The sequence below is a fragment of the Podarcis filfolensis genome (genome assembly GCF_964270895.1).
Source record: "Podarcis filfolensis genome assembly, chromosome: 5".
In the NCBI taxonomy this organism is placed as follows: domain Eukaryota; kingdom Metazoa; phylum Chordata; class Lepidosauria; order Squamata; family Lacertidae; genus Podarcis; species Podarcis filfolensis.
Genome location: NC_139608.1, coordinates 4,993,998 through 5,020,084, shown reverse-complemented (window position 1 = coordinate 5,020,084; position 26,087 = coordinate 4,993,998). Strand labels below are relative to the sequence as shown.

Genomic DNA, 26,087 nt, shown 5'->3' with positions numbered 1-26,087 from the left:
CTCCCAGCCCCGCCAAAAGAAGTGGGGTGGAGGATGAAAAAAATCCCAGGACCCTGTGTAAGTTTCACAATGCAAACATTTTCTATCTCCATGCCAAGCCTTCACGGGAAAGCTCTTAAAATATTTAATCACGTTTGTGGCTTGGCACCCAATCCCTGCTCATAAATCCACTCTAATTGCCTGGCAGAGTTTGGGATAGCAGGCCTGGCTGTTGAGTCTCCAGCCAGCCGGGAAAGAAATCGCTTTTCCATATGAATCAGCAGGGCAGGCTGAACTGGAAGGTCAGGAGGGCAGCAGGGTCCGATAAGCTGTTCCTCTAGACACAAAAGGCCGCCAGCTGTGTTATTCCAACGGCAAGGGAGCACGTTGACAATAGGAGCCGGCCCATAACTCACAGATGTCCTACGTGAGGCCGGCCATGCCTCGGCCTGCTTAATGGGAGGCTATCCGCTTGAGAAGGGGCAGAGCCCTTCAAGGAGTGTCAGAAAAGCCCACCGCCAATCAAAGACGAGAGTGCTGGCTGCAAGGTATTGCAATCTCAGATAACAACAGGGAGCAAGCAGAAAGAGATTAGCAAAAAGCCCAGCTGGAGCCAAGGATGCAGCTGGAGAGCGACTCTCCGTGACCAGGAGGCACTTACTAAGACTCTTTACTGGTAAAAAGAAGAGCAAAGGAGGGAAACCTCCGCTGCCAAGGTGGGACGTTTGGCTACTGATCGCTCATCTAAAGTGCCCCCGATAAGGGCCAGAGCTGCGTGGTAGAACTTCTGTTTTGGATGCAGAAGCCCCAAGGTTTAATCCTGAGCATCTCCAGGTCAGGCTAGGAAACCCTGCCTGAAACAGAGCCGTTGCCAGGCAGAGTAGACACTACCAAATTAGATGGACCAATGGTCTGGCTTAGTATGGCCCAATATTCCTCCGTTCGTCTACCTTCAGAGGTGAGGTAGGTGGAGACTGGGGAGAGGGCACCATTTGTGGTGGCAGAACCCATTTGGGGAGAACTCTCCCACAGGCTTGCCTGATGCTGAAAGCAAGGTCTTTCTGAACGGCTTTTTCGCCAAGGCTTTCTGCTTAGATCCAATAAATGCTGCTGAGATAATGTTAGGTTGTCCCACTGTTTCAACTGTTATTTTGCAAGTTTCCTCTTTGCATGTTTGGGCTACAGATTGTAAACCTGGAAGCTGTGACTGAAACTGAAGAAGGGCAGGGCATATTGTTAAATGCACAAATAAATGAAGTTATTTGGCCACCTGCAGTGTGCCACTGAACATCCTAGTCTCTCCTTAAGGTAAGAGCACAACCTGTATAGGCCAGACTGCACACAGAGGCAGCAATCTGACAACAAATTGTGTAAACTGAGAGAGAGCACACCCACAGTTGTCATTTTTATCACTGGTGTTGCATTTTTAGATTTACATTACAAGAAGCCTGCTTTCTACCAGATCCACCCAGCAGAGTAATGTTTTCCTTGTTTATTTTATAAGATTTCTTACCCATCCTTCACCGTAAGGTCCCAGCAATATAATATAATTAAAAACAAGTAAAAAGTGTAACAGTTTATATACTATTTTATATATATAGATATATGCACGCACGCACACACACACAATTTCAAGCAAAAGCAGCACAAGATTAAACGAAATAGGAGAGGTGGTCCCACTTTGTTTCTTGAAATCATTTCTACAGCACACCATCAGCCACAAAATTTCCTGGGTGGTTTTTGATAATAACAGCAACAATAATTTTAAAATGCACAAAACAATAACAAAACAGCGAATTCTAGTAGTATTTAAACAATTAAATATTTTAAAGGACAGGATAGAAAGGTGTTCACTTGTCCCCCAAAATAAAACAAGGTGGGCATCAGGGAAGCCTCCATGGAGAGAGAACTCTAAAGGTGGAGTTCTGCCGCAGAGAAGGCTGTCTCTCCTTCCTCCCATGCCTGGACCCATGCCTGGGTGGGTGAGGGAGTAGGAAGAAAGTTTGCAGATGACATCAGTGCACAAAGAGGACAATATGGCTTTTGAACTGTACAATGGATCAACCCAATTAAGTCATATCTTTGCCATTCTGACAGGGCAGGAAGCAGATCGGGAGCAGAAGACATGGGGTGGTGGCATTTCTGAGATTCCCAAAAAGCCAAACAAAAGACGGCTCTGCAACTATGCAGCAATGGCAGAATAAGCTCAGGGCTCTTTAAGGACTGCCAGCGTTCAGAGCCCTGCCAGCTTTCAGGCGACTCTGGTCCTTTGCAAAGTCACCACCTTTCATAGCTCAGACAGAAGAATCCATTGGGAGCTGCCCAGGGTCCTGATCTGCCTTGCCTTGCCTGGACTTGCCCTGACCTTACTGGAAGAGGACCTGGCAACTGTCATCACCTACCCTGCTAGCCCCATGAGAACAGGATACTCGTGGGGTAGGCTACACCAAGATACAGGCCCACCCAGGTTTGGACTGAGCGAGATGAGCGGGTGTCTGAACTCCACCCCCCTCTGCCCAAACCCACCAACTGCACCATACCAGCCTTGACCTCCAGTTTCCCCAAACATCCCTCTCTCCTGATTTTGCCTTGAGCTGTTATGCTTCCAGACTCTGGGCTGGTCCTGGGATAGGAGGGCTCATGGTGTGCGTTGCAATCGAGCTCCAGGAGGGTTCGGGGGCCACCAAGTTCAAACGCAGGCCAGCCAGGGAAGGTCCATCCCCAGCGGGGAAGCCTGGAGTAGATCAGCACGGCCAAAGGACAAAACCCCTTTTCATGGAAAGTAAAATGGAGCGCTTCCACCAAGTCCCACTGACAATCTTGTTCCCACCGCTCAACCTGGCTGCCTGCCCACACCCACTCGGTTTGAGGGCTCGTTCAGGCTTCCCAGAACAGGCCCTCCACCAGCGGCCTTTGAATCAGGTGGAGCCATGCTTACAGCCTCATGGCTCCCATGGCTCTGAGCCCGTGGTTTAGGGAGGGGACTCGGAGACTTAATCATGGGGTGGCCTCATGCACTGAAAGACACTCAAAGGAAACAGGCAATTTGTTTGTGAGCCAAGAGTTTCTGCTCAAGAGTTTCCTTTCTTTCCCTCTTACTTTCTGTATCAACACTTCCATGAATTCAAACTTCGATCACCTCTTTGTTATTCCGCTTGAAGCTATCAAAATATCAACACCCCGACAACCTGCTGGTGTCAGAAGTGAACGTCTTGAGGCCCTTGGACTCGACACGAAGACTGGCTTCCAGTTCCGATCTTTGATCTCCATTATAAAAGAGGACCAGTAAAATATTGTAGGGATTTATGGCTGACCTTCCCCACTCAAACTACTTCACACCTAAAACAACACACAGGGACGTGCCAGAAGGGAGAAAACTGTTTAGGTTTGCCTGCTTTGTAGAACCTGATACACTCATCACTAAGCCTTGCACTTTCTCAAAACAAACCATTAGCCTTTTGCACAACTACTCCTTCTCTCCCAGACAGGCAAGTTCAAGTGAATTAGTTATGCAGATCTATTTGATTTCCTTGCAAGGTTCCCCACCACCACCACCACAATGTTCAACTGGAGCTGCAACACTACCCACGTCAAGCCTGATTTTCTCCAGGGCTGCTTTCCCATGGTATTTCCACCATACTGACATTTAGCGCTCAGAACAAAGAAGATTTGCACAGAAAAATACACATTTCCCCATTTTAAAAAAAACCTATTGCCTACTGAATAAAGAGTATTTCCTATTTTCAGTTCTGCCTTTTGGGATAAGCACTCGGCTTGGGTGCCCTTTCCCTAACAAAGAACCATGATCAATAACTTCCATGATCAGTAATCAGCAACACACAAGCAGCTAATAGAGTTCTAAACTGAAATATTCCATTTTATTGTCCCTCCCCCTTTGTCTCTCCCTAGTCTGAATGCAAGCTATAAGCTCCTGGCAGGTTTTATGTTATTCTATAAAGAGTAAAATACCGCAGCTCTGCAATTAATACTAAGAATAAAGGAATAAATCACTAATTAGCAAAACATGCCTATTCAGAAGCGTCAGTGTTGCATTGCAGCGACATGGGCACCTGAAAGACGAAGACTAGTTTACACAATGAACATGATTAATGTATGGACTTCACTATCAATTCTGCACCAATTGCACTGGCTACCAGTGTGTTCTGGGCCCAGTTTAAAGTGGTAGTAGTAACCACTGGTAGTAACCACTCAGGCTATAAAGGGTTTGGGACTGAGTTACCTAAAGGACCACTGGTACTCGTATAACCTGCCTGTAATCTAAGATCTGTGTCTGGGGTCCCAGTTGCATGGGTACCTGCATGGGTACGCCTGGCTTGGCATTCCAGAAGGTCTTAAAAACCGAACTTGCTGCTATTGCCTTAAGCAGGCTCAGGTGAGTGAATTCAGCTCCCGCTGCCGAATCCGGTTAATGTTTCCTAGTCCGCCTGCACGTTCTGTTGCTTTTATTTCTCACTGGACACCACCTTGTGGAAGGCTGGCCTCTGAAAAGCAACTGCTAAATAACCCGTATAAATAAAGAGCCTGGAGGATACAAACCTGTCAATAGCTATTAACCGTGACAGTTGGATGGAATTTCCCATTTGGGAGCAGTAGCTGTGCCCCCTGCCAGCTTTCTTATAAGGACGATAACAAAGAACAGGAAATGTCTCATTTCCGCCCAGTTCTTGGCAGAAAACCATGATCTGTTTGGACTTGTGGGCAGCATCCAGAAGAACGTTATCTGCCTGTGTTTCGCTCTGGGGCACTGATGCGAATCTCACCTTCTGCACGAGGTAGACACTCGTTGCTCTCTTGCTCGCGATTTCATCCAGGGCCGTGTCCTCCTTCACAAAGTAGCTCACATCTGCAATGTGGACGCCCACTTCGAAGTTACCTGAAACGGCAGAGGGAAGGTGAAAGGTCAGGTGAGAAAAGGAAGCAACGGAAAATAAAACAAATGCACGGTAATTCTATTCTGCAGCTGTGAGATTCTTCAAAATGCAGGAGGACCAGATCTTCTACGGTACAAAGCTCAGGCACTGGACATTCACTACGTGACCTCTTCCAGGGGCAAGTGCATTTCCCTGAATTGACTGGATGTCAGTGGTTCATTCCAGACATGAACTCTAAGACTCCTGTTACATTTGCACTGGAGGAGCAGGTAGAGGGGCTCATCTTCCAGCATCATAACTTTTATATGTCTGTTGTCTTTCTCCATGGAGTTTTCTTGGAAGGGATACTGGAGTGGCTTGCCGGTTCCTGCTCCAGGTGGATCACATTTGGTCAAAACTCTCTACTATGACCTGTCCATCTTGGGTGGCCCTGCACGGCATAGCTCATAGCTTCTCTGAGTTATTCAAGCCCCTTCGCCATGGCAAGACAGTGATCCATGAAGGGACCTCATGAGAAGAGAAGACTCCCTGGAAAAGACCCTGATGTTGGGAAAGATGGAGGGCACAAGGAGAAGGGGACGACAGAGGACGAGATGGTTGGACAGTGTTCTTGAAGCTACCAGCATGAGTTTGACCAAACTGCGGGAGGCAGTGGAAGACAGGAGTGCCTGGCGTGCTCTGGTCCATGGGGTCACGAAGAGGCGGACACGACTAAATGACTAAACAACAACAAGCAGGTAGAGGAAGGAATATAACTGACTCTAATTAGGGTTACCAGCCAACTTGGAGGAGGGACTGAGGGGAGCAAGTGGACTTTCTTTCAGCCAAGTTGCCAGAAGAGAAGGATTTTCTTACTGCAAATTCTCATGCCTCAATGTGTACCAAGGGCAGCCTTGACACCCTGGGCAAGCCTCCCCCCCCCCCCCGGTCTGGAGGTGGAGCCTACTTCCGACTTCCAGGAGGCAAGGTGGCCAGATGCCCTACCTTTACAGAGAAGCTACAAACAAAACTCACAGGGATCCCACAAAACAAGGACAATTATACAACTGCCCTCATATATCAGAGATACCACATATTTCATCCAACAGGTAGAGGGATTAGGTACTGATAATCATGAACATTTTACTACATTGGATGCCATATATACTTCCGTACCCTAGGCAAGGTCCATAATTGAACACATTTTGATTTCTTGTTCCTCAGCTGATGAATCTACTCTTTAAAAAAAACAACTGGATTTAAATGGACATTACTTTAGAAAAGAACTATTTAACTGAAAAGAACTCAGTTTTCTTTTCAAATAAAAGTGGTCGCTATGGCTAGTTTGGTATTGCCAAGTATTTCCAATCTGTAAATGGCTGAGCTTGAGAATGATAGTATTTTAAACTCTGTGCATAGTCCCCCTTTGAAACATATCAGATGTTATGGATTGGAAGCCGCCCAGAGTGGCTGGGGAAACCCAGCCAGATGGGCGGGGTATAAATAAATAAATTATTATTATTATTACTATTATTATTATTATTAATGCCACATAGACAATATTTTCATTTTATTCTCCAAGTTAGCTGAGGCTGGTGAGTTTTTTGGTTGGATCAATTCCAATTCCAATTAATGATAATGTCAAATTCACTCACCAAGTGGACCAAATAAATATTGCTGCCACAACAACATCCTTTGAGTGGCAAGGGATACTAAACCCACAGACAGAAGTTCATTATTTACATCAGGCTTCTTAAGAATAATTGACTGTATGGACACTTTTCACACTTAACAAAAGACTGCACATTTGATCAAGTTTTGAAATCTCACGCCGATCGATTTTCTCACACTTTACACAGCAGGAGTTTCCCAAAACAGATGGTTTTAGAGTCCAGGTTAAGAGCAGATAGGGTCAGCACACGATCACTCAATCCAAACTAAAAGAAGTGGGTTATTTTGGTCCTTGGACTTCAGCCATGTATCCCATAATATCAAACGTATTGTATAGAAACACTGGCATATTGCTCAAGGTTTGCTAGGGTGCCAAAGGAGTTCCTTTTGTGGGATTCTGCAGAACTATCAGTTTGGCAGATAAATTAGCCAGTTCAGACATATGCACATGAAATCTCTTGGAAATGATCAAATCAGTCACGGTAAGTGTGGTCACTGTACACGATGTCCACAAAGTCTGGAAACGAAATAGTTTTTATCTTGTTCATATAAAAAAAAATATGTTTTGAAAGCTTTTTCTAATTGCAATTCATGTTGTATTATGTGACCATGTTCAAAATTATATGTTGGTCAGATCATTAGACCTCTTAAGCTGAAGTTAACTGAACACAAGCCCAACATTCGTACTAGAAACCCCATTAACCATGCATTTTCTGGAATGTCATCACAGGACTTCTGGTTATTATTATTTTTTGCTCTAGAAAGAATTCATCCTAGTCCATAAAAAAGATTATCTTTGGACTTGCTACTTTCCCAATGAGAAGTATTTTGGATACACAAGTTAATTCCAGGTCCTCTGGTGGTTTAAATGACAAAATGGATTTAAGTGTATTTCTACGATCGTTTAATAAATGATTTCTTTTTAAAATAGTAGCTCTACTCATAAGTAATTGTTCCACTCAAGTGTAATGGCTATTTCTGAGATTCACATCTGTAGGTGGTACACAGATTGGCAGCTGATTTCCATCCTCCTTTATAAGACCTTAGTTATATTTTATTTTGCGCACGGAAGCAAGTTTTCTTTTTAAAGCAGTAACACAGCTACCTCTTTTTTATGTTTTGAAACTTTACCTTTGGATGGTAGGCTTTCATTTTTATATCATACAAACTTTGTATGCAAGAAAGATTCACAAAAGCTATGCAACCTTTATGTTACAGTCTTTGGGTGTTATTGCATTCTATATTTTACCTGGCGCAGGGACTAGTGTTGCTGTAAGATTTTCACACCTTCCCCCTCCCCCTCCCCCCAAAAATCAGCTCCAAATCTAGTATGCAGGGTCGGGGGATACCCAGAGCAGATTTAGGGGGTGCACAAGGGGGAGAAGCGGAATGATATTTTGGCTAAAAACCTGTGAGCAGGTGGCTTGTGTACCTGTTCTGTCTGCTGTCCAGGTTCAGTGTTTTTCAAATTTGACACCCAGCTGTTTTTGGACTGCAACTCCCATCATCCCTGACCATGGGTCCTGCTAGCTAGGGATGATGGGAGTTGTAGTCCAACAACCGATGGAGACCCAAATTTGAGAAACACTGCCTGTTGATGGGCAACTCCAAGACTCCTGTTGTGTTCTCAATCCCTAAACCAGATCTAGACAGATACACAATTAAAAAATAAAAGCAAAAACATTCTAAAACAGATTAAGACAATCTAAAAACAATTGCAATTTCTTTTAAAAAAGAAGTTTAAAAGCAGTTATGGTTAAAAACATTCTTCCATCCAATTATCTTTGGGGTTGCCAAGTACATTTTTGTTTGTCTCAGGGTCCAAGTCCTGGCAAGGGAGAATTTTAGTGCCCTCTTAAATAAGTGTCTGTGTTCCAGATGCTGACGAAAAGCAGCACAAACTAATCTTGAAGGCCAGAGCAACAAGGAATCCTCCTAAGGCAAGACCAAAAGAGCTGACCTTAGCAATACCTTATCTTTAGGAGAGCTGGACCATAAAGTGAGAGCTTAGTGAGAGCTGGACCATAAAGAAGGCTGATCGCAGAAGAACTGATGCTTTTGAATTCTGGTGCTAGAGGAGACTCTTGAGAGTCCCATGGCCTGCAAGAATATCAAACCTATCTATTCTTAAGGAAATCAGCCCTGAGTGCTCACTGGAAGGACAGATCCTGAAGCTGAGGCTCCAATACTTTGGCCACCTCATGAGAAGAGAAGACTCCCTGGAAAAGACCCTGATGCTGGGAAAGATGGAGGGCGCAAGGAGAAGGGGACGACAGAGGATGAGATGGTTAGACAGTGTTCTCGAAGCTACCAGCATGAGTTTGACCAAGCTGTGGGAGGCAGTGGAAGACAGAAGTGCCTGGCGTGCTCTGGTCCATGGGGTCACGAAGAGTCGGACACGACTAAACAACTAAATAACAAGAAAAACATCCTTAGGAAACTCAACAGGGGCGGAAGCCAGGTCAGCAATAACTCACACGGTGTTGGTGAAATTAACCCTTTATTCAGAGAAACAAACAGCTCGGGAGGCCAGGCCTAGTGGGCACAGCAACTGTTCCCGGGAGATCTTGCTGCAATGAGAGCGTCGCAAGGACTGGAGGTCCCTGCCTTCCTGCAGCTCTCTAACTCTCCTCCTTCCCCAGTTCCTTCCCAAGCAATCAGCGCTGAGAACAAAAAATCCACCCTCATCCTCATTAGAATGGCCTGCTGAGAGAATAATTAAAAATGTGCAAGGGGAAAGAAGGAACCCCCATCCCACGGCAAGGGATGCATACCACAACTCTTCAGAAACGGCCTCCTCCCCGTGTTATCACAGGCTCTGAAAGCTCTTCCACCGGGAGGCTGGCGGGTCAAGCCTAAAACTACTTAGATGGTAAGCCTTAGACCAACAGTGAGAATATTGCAAGCGACGGGAGCCAAACAGTTGCAGAGGGCGAGGGAAAAAGACACCCCTTTTGAAGTCTATATTCTAATATACCGACCCTACAGGACAAATATTGATGGAAGGAAAAGGAGGGAGTCATTACATCATGGCGTTAATCGCAGCCTAATCCGATATCCAGGCTCTTGCAGATATGAACTCTCTGCCCCAAACCGAATGTTGACAAACCGAGAGGGATAACACAAAGGGGAAGCCGCCAAGGAAAACAACACCGAGCGAGAGTTCGTTTCGCGCTTGGGGTTCCCATCTCAGGTTCTTAAAGCGAGGGGGCAGCCTAACGCCTCCTGATTCCCACCCCACCCTTCACACTTGACCTCGAAGTGGCAGATCATCTGCCTTGCATTAAGAGGGTCCCAGCTGCAATCCCCAGAACTCTCCAGGTAGGGTTGGGAGAGACTTCTGTCTGAAATCCTACAGAACTACTTCTGGCCACAGTAGACCAGAACTTTCCAAACTGTGTGCCGCAACATGTTCGTGTGAACACTTCCCGTGCTCCTCTCGGGGCTGGAAAGGGGTTAGTTTAACCTCCAGTTTGCTAGTAAAACTGAATTAAAACTGGATAAAAAGTGTGTCATTGATATGAAAAGTTTGGAAAGCTCTGCTGTAGACAATACTGATCAAGACGGGCCAGTGGTTTGACTCAATATAAGGCAGGCTTCCTAAATGTCTATGTTTGCACCACATTCCATTATTATTAGTAGCAGTAGTAGTAGCAGTAGTAGTAGCAGCAGCAGCAATAGTACCCCGCCCATCTGACTGGGTTGCTCCAGCCACTCTGGGCAGCTTCCAGCATACAGAAACACATACTAAAACATTAAATCTTAAAAACTTCCCTATACAGAGCTGCCTTCAAATGTTTTCTAAATGTTATATAATTACTCATGTCCTTAACATCTGATGGGAGGGTGTTCCACATGGAGGGCGCCACTACCGAGAAGGCCCTCTGCCTGGTTCCCTGTAGTTTCACTTCTTGCAGTGCGGGAACTGCCAGAAAGCCCTTGGGTGCTGGATCTCAGTGTCCGGGCTGAACGATCAATCACATCAGTACAGTAAATCTGACCCAACTATCTCAATGAATTAAAACCTGAGCCAAACTCCTTAGAGAATACCACAAACCTTGTGAGAATACCATATCTGATCCCACTCCCTCTATCAGCTCCCACTTCAGCACATAGTTACTACTTTTGTCATTTGCCTAATTTTTAAATCATCTTTTTACAGGGTTTTATAATCGACGACCATGGAAATAATAAATGATACAAATAAACATGCCATCTCATTTGCCTGATTAGCCCCAAAGCCCAACCAATCATGAATCACATAACGAATGGAATGCCATTATGATTCTTCTAAATTCACCAAATTTGGTCACACAATGACATCGCAGAAGAAAAATCAGCTGAGAGCAAGAGCAATGCCTCCTGGATTATTCACATGGGTAATCTCAACCATAATTCAACTTTTGAATTCTGGTGCTGGAGGAGACTCTTGAGAGTCTCATGGACTGCAAGAAGATCAAACCTATCCATTCTGAAGGAAATCAGCCCTGAGTGCTCACTGGAAGGACAGATCCTGAAGCTGAGGCTCCAATACTTTGGCCACCTCATGAGAAGAGAAGACTCTCTGGAAAAGACCCTGATGTTGGGAAAGATGGAGGGCACAAGGAGAAGGGGACGACAGAGGACGAGATGGTTGGATAGTGTTCTTGAAGCTACCAGCATGAGTCTGACCAAACTGCGGGAGGCAGTGGAAGACAGGAGTGCCTGGCGTGCTCTGGTCCAGGGGGTCACAAAGAGGCGGACACGACTAAACGACTAAACAACAACAACAACAATCTCAACCAAAGAGTACAGAATGAACAAGGTTGCATCCTTAAGGGAAAACAAACTGCTGAGAGAGAGCAAAAGGAGGCAATGGAAAGAATAGGCCAAACATCTTCACAGTCACTGCTGAAAATGTTTCAATGTTCCCTCAACACTGCCAAAAACATGCCCCCAAAACAGTAAGCAGTTTTGGCTTAGCCCTAATCAACTCCGATCTCATATGTAAACTCGCAGCGATTGAAGTTAAAAATGGCACCCATCCATTGGAACAGTTTCTTCCCATGTTACACATGGTTATACAAAGGGCTTGTTGAGATCTGAAAAAAGAGTCTAATGGGTTTGAACCCATTCCAGGATGCTGTGCGTAACCCCAACCCTATGTGGCAACTGAAGGAGGAATGATTTATACAACACACCTATGAGAAGAGTTTAAAGCAAGCTGGGATTTCAACTTCTCCACTGATGACCTCACCTCCCCGAACAAAAACAGCCCAGAGAACTCAATTTTCCTTTATTACCAAAGAAATAATAATAATAAAACAGGATGAAGAAAGAGAGGGAGGAAGGGTCTGTAAGTACTCAGTAAAAGCTGCCAACGCAGCAATTTGAATCAAGTGTTCACTCTTGAAATGGGGAAACTGGAGTTTAAGTTTGTGTGAACAGCAGGAGCAGGAAGAGCGGGAGAGATACCCTGGTGGTAAATTCACATTCACTTTCCTAAGCAACTTTTTCACCATCCAGATTAAAACAGGGAAAGAGAAAATTAGCCAGTTCTGTGAGAACAGATACTGGTGCTGGGAGGTATTACAGTGGTACCTCGGGATGCGAACGGGATGTGTTCCGGAGCCCTGTTCGCATCCTGAATGGAATGTAAGACACGACGGCGCGTCTGCACGTGCGTGGGTCGCATTTGGCTGCTTCCGCACATGCGCGTGACGTCATTTTGAGCATCTGCTCATGCACGAGCAGCGAAACCCGGAAGTAACGCGCTCCGTTACTTCTGGGTTGCCGCAGAGCGCAACCCGAAAGCGCTCAACTTGAAGCACATTCAACCCGAGGTATGACTGTATATCCCAGCAGGACTATGAGATGCAGTGCTCTGAAAGCAGCTTGAAAGACTATCACCACTACAGAGTACGCAATTTAACCCTATTTTAAGCCCCATTTCAATATCTGAGCCATGCTAACAGGCATGAAACAGGGATGCCATCAAGACAGGGACTTGGTTTTCCAAGGCTAACTTTAACCTCTGTTGACAAGGAACGGCTGTGGCTCAACGGCAAAGCAAGAATTCTCCTGAAAGCATTCAAGCACACCTCAACTTTTCTCATATGGAGTTGGGGCCAATTCATCTTCAAAGCTAGCTGTTTATTTATCGCTTCCATAGCTGCTGAAGGAATTCACCAAGGGACCCAGAGTTTACCAGTAGGAGACCATGGGCCCCTGAAATCAGCTGGCGTTTTGAAGGCCGGCAGCCCGGTCCCTCTTCACGCCAAAAAGCATGCCAATTCATTGTTCAGGGCTTTATTTGGCTTACATAAACCTTCCTTGCCTGGCCCGGGGGCATTCTGGTTTTCGCAAAGTGCCAAGGAGCGGAACGTGAATTGGCGGCTTTGTTTACCAGACCACGGTAAAACTGAATGTCATAGAAGGCAGATTCAGCCAAGGGACATGGAAGAAGGCAAGCCCATTCCATCCACTCAATGTTCCCCCCCCCAAAAAAAACTGAACTCAACAGTTACCAACTTCCCCCGCCCCTCACTCCTTTTGACATGAAACACTGAAGAAAAACACAGCGAGAACAAAACACCCAAAGAGAACCCAATGTTCTCGGAGTGTCAGAATCTCCCGGGGTGAGCCTCCAAAGCAAAGAAGGGGGGGCGTGTTTAGAAAAGGTCAGTCTTCCCAGGGCTTCCCACCAACCTGACCATCAAAAACGCACCTCCTCATATCATCTCAAGGACAGGTTCCAAAATATTTTGCTTGGTGTGGAAGACCAAATGGCACCTTCTCCATTTCACATGCAGAAACGGATCGGAGCCGCAGCTGAATCTCACTTCCAGACTGGGGGTGGAATAGCACACCTGAGGACCACAGAGCTCTATCCTCCAGCGCCCCTGAATCTAATGCCCAAGACAGCTCTCTACCCAATGGTTGGGCCGGCCTTGCTCCAAGTGGATGGGAAAATGGAGGTCTCTTTTTTTTCACTCAAGGAGGGCTCACTGGGAAAACATGTTCAGAGGAGGCTCCAGGAGCTCCATCTCCTTGCACCAGTAAATGTATACACACCCACCCATTGAAAGCACATGGAGGTGGCCACAGAATTCCCAAGCCTAACCACGCACACATTACTGGAGCATATGTGGAGTTCCATGTCAATGAAGCTTCTCAGTAACAGATCTCAGTTTGCAGATACCAGAAAACACCTTTCTCTGAGTGATTCCCGGTCAAATCAGACAATTCGTACCTGGGTGGGCAAACAGCCTAATAGCAGGTTAGCTTCTTCTGTTCTTTTGATGAAGGGCAGATAAATAATGTTCATAACTAACAGAGGTATATGTGGGTAAGTCGCTCTGGAGTTTTGCTGTGAAGCAGTGTCGATTTTTCTATTTATTTAGAAGTTTGCACACTAGTATGTGCAAGCATCTGCACAACTCCGCCTCAAAAAGCAGAGTGCAAAAGAGGACGCAATCTGAAATACCCCATCTCCTCCCACTTCAGGCTGGATTAAAACAAAAACTGGGCCTCACAGGAATCACTTTTGCATGTTCACACACAGGCGTGTCACCAATTTTTCTGCACACACACACACACACACACACACACACTGAATGACGACCCAGGGTCAACATGGCTTCTGACTGTCCCCTGATCCCCAGAGTGGATCTTTGAGAGGTATGTGGAACTAGATCGGGGGGGGGGGGGAGATGCAGTAGGGGTAGGATCAGTCATACACACTGTGTGTGAGTGCAAAGGCTTCCTCCTTGTCCATGCAGCTCTGCATAGCCCAGCTGATGATCAGCAGCAGACCAAATGGAAAGTCACCAAATAGCAGAAATGAAAGTGGAGCTGAGGACCGTGCCTTCGAAAGACGCATTTTCAAAGTTTTCCATGAGGCACTGGAAGCCTCTGAAGTGGGAGTTGTACTGGGGGGGGAGGGGGGGAGGAAGCCCCAATGCCGTGCATTACAAAATTAAAAGCCTGATAGGGTTACGTGCGTGTTTTGTCTGCAGCAGCTAATAAATCAAGGCATCCAGACTCCTAAATCCCATTATGAAGCAACATTAAGAGATACACTTCACATTGCAAAACAAGAGGTGTATAGTTGCTCCAGCTCTATTCGCCAGCACCTTAAGCCTGACAAATAATTTAGATGTGGGACAGGCCTGGCCTTTGAAGCCTCTGCAGAGAGTGATTTCCACATGCTCCAGCCAGCTCAAAAGCATGGGTGCCAAGTGGACATAGGTAGAGCATATGGCTGAGGAACACACAGGATATGAGGTACCCTGCTGTGAGCACAGAAGTGAGGTGCACAGACTTGTTCTAAGGATGGGTGCTGAACATCCAGATCCTGGCATTAGCCAGGCTGCAGGATGCTTTAGCCAGATCTGCGCTGTGTAAAATATGTCACAGGCTTATGAAGTTGCGGCGCTCAGGACATGGGCTGCTTCAGAAATGCCCCGAGATGCTTCCAGGTTGCCGTGAATGAAAATGTAAGCAGCTCTTCCTGGAGACGGATGGAGCAAGCAGCATCTTAGCAGGACCAGGGGAAGATGGAAGAAGGCCAAAAGGAGCACAGGCAGGGTTGAGGGCAGGCACGTCAACAGGCGCCACTTCAATCTCCCACATTGGTCCTGACTAGCCTCTCCTTTCTGAGACAGCCCCTGTATCCAAAGAGAAATCAGACCATGAGTCCCTCTAGGGCAAAACAATCCTGCTCCCTTTCCCTAAGAAGGGGCATATACTCAGCACATTCTTGGCTGCTACCCAGTCCGACACCTCGCATGCCCCACAGCATGTTCAAATGGGCTGGGAAAAAATAATATCCAGAGTTTTGACTATTCTGTGTAAAAACGCCCTCGTTTTCACATTTTCCCAGCAATCAGAGCATTCTTGAAATGTATATGGTCTAAATTTCAATTTTCTGGGTGGCTTGGAAATATCTTAACCATTTTTGTAGTACGCTTTGGGTCCCTGATTTTGAGGGAGGGGGAAAAACAAATACCCCAATTTTGAGATTTTTCTGGCAATTGGGCCATTCTGGGCTGCACATGAGAACGCAGGAAGTTGCCTGAGGCCAGTGGCCCATCTGTGCAGCACTGCTCATTCCTCCAAGCTTCCTTTAGAGACTAATCCACGTTCCCTCCATGGACCACAGGATGCTTGTATCACTCCTCTCCCACCTGAAACTCCTGTTCTGTTCCTGCCCCTGCCCTAAACTATTAAACTGCCTCATTCAGGCTTGCCCTCAGCCTGTCCTGAGGCCTCTTTCCCAACACAAGGCTGCAAAGTTCAAAATAAAAAACCTCGCAGAAAGAAGACAAGCAGCTAAGAAAGCCATGTCCAAGAGGCAATAGTGCTTCTGTTAAGATCAGATTTCTCTCTCTTTCTCTCTCTCTCTCTCTCTCTCTCTCTCTCTCTCTCTCTCTCTCTCTCTCTCTCTGTGTGTGTGTGTGTGTGAGAGAGAGAGAGAGGGGGGGGGGAATATGACAGCTCTGACAAGGGGAGAACTTTTTGAATTTGGCTGATGCTAGAAGCCCCCACTCAACATCAGGGCTCTCAGCCAAAGAGATGAAGAGAGAAAGGACAATTTCTGGCAAATCACACCTCAAGCTGTTTTTATTACTATTCCATGCTCCATTCAAGAGGCTAATTCTACCAGGAAATTAATACTCATTGAATTTACAGAGATGGGAAGTGGCACCCAACAGCCTTTGCAAATTGGAATCCTTCTGGGTGTAGAGGAAGTTAATCCTGTTCCTGGAAGGAAAGCCCTGGGGTCGGGAGGGCGCAAGTCCTCTTTGATGTATCTCCATTGAACACTGCTAAGGTCGTGCATGTTGCTTGGTCTTTGGCCTCTGGAGATGTTCCAGGATGCAGGGCGCCAGATGTAAAACGAGTTCTTAGCTCAAATACTATTTCAGTAAAAGAGGCAGGCAAGAAGGTCTCCTTGAAGCTCTGAGAACCTCCCTGGAAAATTTTGCTCTGATTTGGTTTTGCAGTCTCTGGAGAAGACACATTAATGCCTCTTGTCCAAGAGGAAAGTGACTGTGCCCTGGCTCTCACCCTCGGACACCGTATTCAAACTTACGGCTCGAGGAAACCTAAAATCTTTACTCAAGAAATAAGCACACTGTTAATTTTGGGAAATGATATACAATGAGCTGAAGAAAATGTTCCAATTAACATTTGTAAAAAAGCCCAAAGCTTTCTTGTTAGGGATTGTAGGAAAAGACCTGCCAAGGAAATTAAAAAACATTTTCATGTATGCGACAGCAGCGGCAAGAGTCTTAATAGCACAAGGATGGAAGAATGAGGAAATCCCGACTAAAGAACTGTGGCAAGAGAAATTGATGGACAACGTGGAACTGGCAAAATTGACACATAAACTACATGACAAGGATAACTGTGACTTTAAAGAAGAATGGGAACCTTTTACGAAGTATTTAAAGAAACAACAAAATCAACTGGACTCCTTGACAGGTTTTGAATAAACACTCAGAAATTCTTTATTGGTAACATAAGGTAAAGGTAAAGGAACCCCTGACCATTAGGTCCAGTCGTGACCGACTCTGGGGTTGCAGCGCTCATCTCGCTTTACTGGCCGAGGGAGCCAGCATACAGCTTCCAGGTCATGTGGCCAGCATGACTAAGCTGCTTCTGGTGAACCAAAGCAGTGCACGGAAATGCCGTTTACCTTACCTATTTATCTACTTGCACTTTGACATGCTTTCGAACTGCTAGGTTGGTAGGAGCTGGGACCGAGCAACGGGAGCTCACCCCGGTCACGGGGATTCGAACCGCCGACCTTCTGATCGGCAAGTCTTAGGCTCTGTGGTTTAACCCACAGCGCCACCTGCATCCCTTATTGGTAACATACAGATAGATAAATTGAGGATCTTTACAATTTTATAACATGCAGAGAATAACATGTGCTGAGAAACCAGAGAGAGGAGCTGAGGGAAGTCTCAGGGAGGGGTGGGAGGGTAGGTTTTTTCTTTTTTAGGGGGGAGGGGGGAAGGGGGGGAATGTGGATGATGTATTTTTGATAAATTGTTATGTTGAAATCCCTAATAAAAAATAAAAGAAATAAGAAACGAGCACACAGTTTCAGCATCAGTTCAGAATACTGGGTACACCTCTGCTTGGGGCAGCGAGGGAGCAGGGAGTTCAGAGGCCAGGGGTGGCAGCAGTGCTGAGAATCCCAGAGGATTCTCAAAGAGAGGAGGCTGAGGGAATGCTCCACAAGGGAGGGTGTTTGAAAGAGGGTGAGGGGCTGCCAGCTCTGCAGGCAAGGGGGGAACTAACTGGGCTCCTGAGCCCCACAGGGGTGCCGCAGAAAGAAGGTAGTTGGTCAAGGGAGCAGTGGACTCAAAAAGGTTGAAAACCTCTGATCTAAGTTGTCACAGATTCCAGTCCCAGATTTTCCAGGTTTCAAGGATGGAAAGTGCAACCCAGTATTAACATTGGTAACCAGAACCGACACCAGTCCGGGGCTAAATGGTGAATTGGCCTTTCACAGCAGCCTCCTAAGGCATTCCTCCGAATGAATGAATGAATGAATGAATGACTGTCCAGCAACAGGATGAGGACATGTCTCCCTCAATTGAATTAAGCTCTCAGCCTGAGATTTTGCTCAGATACAACCTGATCACTTTGACAAGCTGGGTGCAATATGCAGAAATATGTGGGCAAGCAGCCTTTTAAATTAAACACGACAGAAATATTCACCCGTAGGAGCTACACAACGCAGCAAGCATTATTCGGGAGAGGGCATGTGGCGAGCTGTCATTCAAGACCAATTCCTAACTACGCAGATGCAGAGACCTGTTTCCAATCTCCGTAATGTACTGCCAGCACTCATTTTCTAACGACAAGACGCAGGCCAAGGAAGCTGCCACTGCCCTGGCCATCTTGCAGCACTGAATCAACCATCCCAGGAATTCAGACGTCACTTGCGGTACCTTGTGGGTTTCTCTCCCCTCCATATTCAATTCCACCCCCATCACGGCTGCATCCTGTTATCCGGCCCCTTTGCCAAAAGGGCTGCGCCGGCTGCTGCGACGCTACCAGCCGAGTTTGCCATTGGCATGTTAAAGCTCAGAACAATTTCAGAGCAGGTTAGCAGTGGGAACACCTGGCCTTGCTTGCTTGATTTATTTATTTAAATTTATACACTGCTTGATTGTAAAACAACAACAACCCTTAAAGCGGTTTACAAAACATAAAGCAGTAAAATCAAGAAAAATTCACAACATGCAAAGGTTAATAAGGAACGGGGGGAATTTATAATTTATCTTAAAAATCATTGTAAACAGTTAAAATCATTAGTAGGATTGGAATAACACTTGTAGTTTAATGGTGAGTTTTGGATATAATGGAAATGTAAAAGATTTGGATTATGATAAAGCATGCAGGAGGAAAGGACTAACAATAGGACCCACAAAGGGGAGAAGGGAATTTCAGGAGATTCTTTGGAATCTTGCTTTTATGATGTATGTTGGATGTGTGATTGTAGAACTTTAATTTGAAAAACCAAATAATTAAATTTATAAATAAAATACTAAAACAGATTAAAATTGCCTCAACTTTCTAAGCGTCTGAATTCTTACAAATGCAAAATGGAGCTGAGCATCTAGGAGACCCCACTGCCTCATCTCTTCCATTAACTCTTCCCGTACACAGAAAGGCTTCGTTCCATCTGCCTCTGCAGCCACAGGTTTTATTTACTAAAATAAAAGGCCAGCAACCTTCATTAAAGCTTTGTTACAATGCAGAGGCGGCGAGGCAAACATGACGGCTTCCCATTTTAGTTTATTAACAACATAGTCACTGCTTACCTCATTTCAAGAAGTTCCCATCACTGGAAAGTGACTCAGCCCAAGTGGAAAAGAAGGAGAGAGCTTTTCCAGCTACTTCCCTGCCATTCCAGCAGCACCTACTTGAAATCAAGATCCAGTTCATGGGCAGGTAACCTCACACCACGTCAGATCACTGGTCTGCCTGGCATTTCACTGTCTAGAGCAGCCTTCCCCAACCCAATGCCCGCTCCAGATGTTTTGGTCTACAACTCCCATCACGTAGTTGCTGGTTGGGGCTGTGGACCGAAACATCTGGAGGGCAATGGGTTGGGGAACACAGAGTGGCAGCCGGACCCAGGCTTTCTGGCAGGAGTCTTTCCCCGTCCTCCTTAGGGACGCCAGAAATTGCATCAGGGAACCTTTTGCATACAAAGCACATACTGGACAAAGAGGAGATGGGAGACAATGAGCATATACAGGCAATGGACGTGCATCCAGTTGATGTACAATCGCACATGTACACATCACTTCAAATCTGGAAGTGATTGTAAAAATGGCAAAAACAGCCCTAAAGAGAGCCCAGAAAGGGCAAATAGGCACGAAAACAGCACCTAGCAATCCCACAAGCCTTTGCAAGGGAAATCCCAGGAGCAATTGCACTGACCATTGAGGGCTGTGGCAAGTTGGAATTTGAGCGATTGTGGTGGGGTTTAGCATCTGGTAGTCTCCTCCAGACCATAATTGATGCTTTTGAATTCTGGTGCTGGAGAAGACTCTTGAGAGCCCCATGGACTGCAAGAAGATCCAACCTCTCCATTCTGAAGGAAATCAGCCCTGAGTGCTCACTGGAAGGACAGATCCTGAACCTGAGACTCCAAGACTTTGGCCACCTCCTGAGAAGAGAAGACTCCCTGGAAAAGACCCTGATGTTGGGAAAGATGGAGGGCACAAGGAGAAGGGGACGACAGAGGACGAGATGGTGGGACAGTGTTCTCAAAGCTACCAGCATGAGTTTGACCCAACTGCGGGAGGCAGTGGAAGACAGGAGTGCCTGGCGTGCTCTGGTCCAGGGGGTCACGAAGAGTCGGACACGACTAAACAACTAAACAACAACAACTGCTGCTGCTGCTGCTGCTACTTTTTTTTTTCTAGGGTTGCCAGAGGGTGTTTGCAGGCTTTTCCAATGGTGTTTCAAATATACGCAGTTTCACATAAACAGACTTGGAGTGTAACCCCCACGTAAATTGAGAGTTGCCTGTACACTTGAGGCTTCCTAATAATGAATCAGCTCAATGGTCAAGCTAACCTTGGACCGTCCACTCTGACCACTAATGGCTCTCACAAAGTTTTAGAAGACATCTGAAGGCAGCCCTGTTTAGGGAAGCTTTTAATGTTTAATAGGTTATTGTATTTTAGTGTTCTGTTGGAATCCGCCCAGAGTGGCTGGGGAAACCCAGCCAGATGGGCGGGGTATAAATAATAAATTATTATTATTATTATTATTATTATTATTATTATTATTATTATTATTATTAAGCAGGGCTGCTGGGGTGTGAACACGATTAACGTTCATCCACGTAGAGCCCTGCTCAAGTTCTTAATGCCCCTGATGAGCTACATGTTTGAAGACACAAAGCAGCTGCTATAAATGGACATCCATGAGCACAGACACTAAAGCGACGTAGGAAACGCATCTTACCATCTGGAAGCGGCTTGCAAGACAAAGCGTCGTCAAGGTCCCTGGCGGTTGATGGGTCAATGGTGAAGATGCATTCTTGCCTATCAAAAACAGGGAAGAAACAAAGAAAACTCAGCACCGGGGGCAGCAAATTTGAAAACCGGCTTCTGAAAGGGGCATGGATGTTATAGTAGGTGGACTTTTGGTCTGCTCCAGCAGGGAAATTATTAGGTTCTTGTGCTTTGTTCAGATCACATGTCTCCAAATTGAGGGATAGCATATCACCAGGGCTGAGCTGTGAGCCAGGAAACTGCCAATTCAAATCTTGCCTCCTCTGCTATTTATTTAGAATCATAGAATTATAGAGTGGAGTGGGACCCCGAGGGCTGTCTAGTCCAACCCCCGGCAATGCAGGAATCTCAACTAAAGCATCCATGACGATAAATAGGAGTAGCTGGGAAAGCTTAGTAGGTGGAGCATGAGACTCTTAATCTCAGGGTCGTCGGTTCTAGCCCCACGTTGGGCAAATGATTCCTGAAATGCAAGGGCCCCTTCCAACTCTACAGTTCTATGGTCTGCAGACCACTTAATAACAATAAAAAGATCACTAAGTGGTTTACCTAAATTAATATAAAATATTTATAAGAAAGCTTCTGTGAAATCAACACTTTAAAACCAAGAAGACATTACAGTGGTACCTTGGTTCTCAAACGTAATCCAGAAGTCTGCTTGACTTCCAAAATGTTCGAAAACCAAGGTGTGGCTTCCGATTGGCGCAGGCCCCCCAGAAACAATAGCTGACAGCCTCATCGGACATTTGGCTTCCAAAAAACATTCGAAAACCGGAACACTTTCTTCCAGTTTTCAGCATTCAGGAGCCGAAATGTTCGAGTACCAAGGCGTTCAAGAACCAAGGTTCCACTGTATAAAAATTATCATAGCACAGAACAAGCATTCATAATAAAATGGCATGCCGTGAACCAACTCCCTCCTCAGTCCCTCTGTCCATAGCTTGGGGCAACAGCGCTCGCCTGTCAAAAGCAGTGTATAAATTCCACTGTACCTACAACACACACATTTATTTATGTATTTCATATGAATGGCAGGTGGGGCTCTTTTGCCAATTTTTATTTCTTCATGATTGCCCTTCACATGGTATTGTTGTTGTTAGATTTGCATAACCTGCCTCGGGCTTCAGGTTATGCAGCTCTAGAGCTAGCGAGAGAATTCCTCTTTCATGTGCTCGGAGACCCGCTATCTGGTGACAAACCGACTGCAGCTATAACCTGCTTCCACAGATACATATTCCTTCAATTAAAAACCCATTAATGAATGGAATTTCAAAAAAGCGACCGCATTCCAAGATACACTGCTTACATAACGTCTCGATTTACAGTCTTCGGCAGAATCAGGTCCGAACAGAGAGGGAACGCCCCACTCATGCAAGGGGTCCCACGTATCAGGCCGAGTTAGAGCCCGGGGCACTACGACTGTGACCCCGGAGGCCAGCCATCCGACACTTTGAGCTCGGCCGGGCAGATGACGTGCAGCGGTAGACAGCAGGGAGCTTAAAACAACTGCTCTCTTGTGCTGACAGGTCTTAAGAGAAAGGATTAAGGGCTCCTTGAGAAACCAGAGGCCGCATGGGTTTTGTTTCAATGGAACAGGTCGCTTAGTCCAGCTGTTTGGTGCTGCAACCGCAAAGCCCTGCCACCCATCGCGATCTGTAGCTGCAGGCAGTTTAGAAATTAATAGGCTGGCAGCGGCAAAGGGCCTGCGTTGGAAATGAACGGAACATAAATACGCCGGTGCCAGAACTCTCAAAGCACATCGAGGGAAATGTAGCAACAAGCAGGCGCTCCGCTTTGAGATGCTCGGCCAATTAAATCTATTAGCGAGGTCAACAATGGGGCCCCGGTTCACGAGAGTCCATGCCTGCAGGGAGTGCGGTATGGAATCCCAGCTCCGGACCACTGAACGCCCAAAACATATCAGGCCCCCTTTTCCTCCTGTGCAAGAAGGGAGAGGCAGTATGCAACAGATCTGCTGACGGACTTGCAGGGCTGAGTTTACGGCAGCTTATTTAAAGCATCCCTGGATGCAACCTTCATGGGCTTGTTCGCAATTGTAGCCTACCCCATCCTGAAGCCTTATAGGGTGGCTTAAAGAAAAACTAAAACCCCAAGCTCACGCCTAATTAATGCAACTTATTTAGGCTGTAATAACTGGTGGGTGGGTGGGAGCTAAAACTTCTGTCTGTGCCTCTGGTGACTGATTGCAATGAGCAGATGATGTCCGACGGTCTTGTTCTCCCTGAGGCTTGTTGCTTATTGCAAAATATTTATTCAGACAGAAGCCAAAGCGGCTTACAGCAGAAACAAAAGTGGTCAAACGGCCAGACTGCTAAGTCATTTCAGGCAGCAGCTGATAGCTCACATAGTTGAATACTCCTCTCCAAACACATACACACAAAATCCCTACATACGGAAAAGCAGCTGTCAGGGAATCAGGAGCAGGAGCAATGGGGAGAGAGGAATTGGAGAGCGAAGGGGAAGAATCCGAGAGCAGCGTAGGGGAGTATGACAGTGGCCCGAGAGATTCCATGAGCTTCTCCAGCGAATCAGAAGATTCCCAGAAGGGGGCGCCGATGGTCAGGGCAAGGGGGGTCCCAGGGGGGACGCACCAGAAACAAGGAGCCAGAGGGGAACCCCAAGACAGCAGTGGAGGATCGGGACCAGTTTCCCCACCAGAGCGTAGTGGGGGGGAAGAGTCACATGTGTCAGGGGCAGTGTCCCCTCCAGAGAGGGAGTCAGGGCTGACCACGCCTCCATCGGAGAGTGGGGGAACGGAAGGGAGGTCAGTTGCAGCTAGCCCCCCCGAAGGGGGAAGCAGTGACAGCAGCAGTGAAACGGTCAGGAGGAAAGCTGCTGGCTGGGCGCGCGCGCCAAGTTCAAATGTGCAGGCGCGCGGGACAGCAGGAGACCCGGATGGGGAACCAGCTCCTAAAGCCCGCCGGAGGGAGGGAGACAGCTCAGGGGAATCAGCGTCAGAGGAGGCTAGAAAGGGCGAGACCCCGGCGGGCAGGCGGACCCAGAGGAGGAAAGAGCAGCGGAAAAGGTGGAGCAAGGCTAGAATCTTAAATTGGTGTCAAGGGGGAGGAGACTCAGACGGAGCATCAGCGGTCTAACGGTTGAGACGTGGAGCTGCGCGCTGCGGCTTTGGAAGTGAAACTGAACTTCAATAAAGACTTTTGTACTTAACAACGAAGCAGCGTTGGTCCTTTGTGAGCTGGGACCTAGGGTAGCTCTGACAGCAGCGCATTGGTGTCCTGGCTTCCACTCCAAAACGCACAAACAGAGGCTCTTACTTGCAAGTTAGAAAGATATATTTAATCAGGCAAACAATAGTATAGGCTCAGTGACACTCTCAATTCAACCCCTGCTCCTTTGGAAATGACCATGCAAGGCCCAAAGCAGTATTTCAACTTGAAATGTAGAACTGCATCCTGAACATGCACGCTAGCTCCCATTCTGATCTCCTAGCACAGAATGGAGGCCATGCAGGCATGCTGGACAAGAGGCCTCCCTTCACTCAGTCAACTCATTTCACAAAGACAAAATGTAAGATATAAACACACTTCAGCAACAACCGTCATCCATGAGAAGTCAGCTATGGCCTTTTGTTTACTACAGTTTGGATTTTGTGGGTCTCGTTTAAACTTTAACAAGGCACCGCCATGACATTTAACTGTAAAAGGTGACTGCATGTCTAGACAACTACATCTTGAAGCTGGTCTCATTTCTCTTCCCATTGTGAGCAGACACAAGGGAACGCTGACCTGCGAGGTATTCAGCCCGGCACCCAGACTTCTGCGCACTTGCTCTCTCGACTCAAGAGGGCTGGCATTTCAAAACTGGGTGGGTGGGGTATTTTTAGATCCTTGAAAGTCTCAATCATTGTTTCTAGGACCTTGATGAGCTCCTTCTTGGAACGATGCATCTCAGGCCTGGAAAACAACCATTTTCACTTGGGAATAGGCGCCCCTCCTTGCTTCAAGCATGTTTTATGCATGAAACAGGATTTCATAGCAACAGCAGGAATACACCCCAATCTCGTCACAGCAAACACCCGTCCCGAATCATTGGGTAAGTTAGACGCATACAATCATAGAATTGTGGAGTCAGAAGGCTCCCCCAAGCTGCATCTAGGCCGACCCCACTGCAAGGCAGGAATCTCAGCTCAAGAATCCATGACAGATGGCCATCCAACCTCTGCTTAAAAACCTCCAAGGAAGGAGAGTCCACCACCTCTTGTGGGAGAGTGTTCCACTGTCGAACAGCACTCACTGTCAGAAAGTTCTTCCTGACGTTTAGTTGGAATCTCCTTTCTTGTAACTTGAAGCCACTGGTTCAGATCCTCCCTCCTGGAGCAAGAGAAAACAAGCTTGTTCCTCTTCCATATGACAGCCCCTGAGATAGCTGATCATATCTCCTCTCAATCTCCTCTTTCCCAGGCTAAATATACCCAGCTCCTTCAACTGTTTCTCATCAGGCTTGGTTTCCAGACCGTTGATCATCTTGGTCGCCCTCCTCTGCACACCTTCCAGCTTGTCAACATCCTTCTTAAACTGTGGTGCCCATAATTGGACACAGTACTCTAGGTGTGGTCTGATCAAGGCAGAGTAGAGCAGTACTATGACTTCCCTTGATCTGGACACTAGTCTTCTGTTGATGCAGCCTAGAATAGAATTAGCTTTTTTTTTTTTTTTTGCTGCTGAATTACACTGTTGTTCTTTAAAAAAGAAAAGATCTGGCTATGCTAACCCCATCTATCATTTTTTACAGACACCAGGAGTCCTATTCTGCCCAAAAACGTAACAGAAAGCACAGCTATACAACAAATCATTCTGGTTAGAGTGAAAGCTAAACCTGTTTGTGACTGCAAGGTACACACATCCATAATAATCTAGCTATTGCGACCCGGGGAAACATAATATGTCCTCCTGCTAGATTTCTGTGGGTTGGAACTGGCACCCCATCAAAGCACCAGTCTGCTCCATAAGCTGCAAGCCACCAGCACTAGTCTACAGCTAAATTTTCTTAC

General features: G+C 46.5%; 1 protein-coding gene across 7 annotated transcripts in view; it reads right to left on the bottom strand.

Annotated features, from left to right (window-relative positions):
* DIS3L2 (DIS3 like 3'-5' exoribonuclease 2) overlaps positions 1-26,087 on the bottom strand; it is a 197,060-nt gene that overhangs the window by 62,834 nt on the left and 108,139 nt on the right. For all 7 annotated transcript variants that reach the window (XR_014547886.1, XR_014547887.1, XM_083612737.1 and 4 more), the window contains 2 exons: positions 21,006-21,085; positions 4,761-4,873 (listed from right to left, as the gene is read on the bottom strand). Coding sequence is in view for 5 of the 7 variants with exons in the window: in XM_083612737.1 (XP_083468863.1) it covers positions 4,761-4,873; positions 21,006-21,085 (193 nt within the window). In the remaining 2 variants the exon portion in view is untranslated. The remainder of the gene's footprint in view (positions 1-4,760; positions 4,874-21,005; positions 21,086-26,087) is intronic.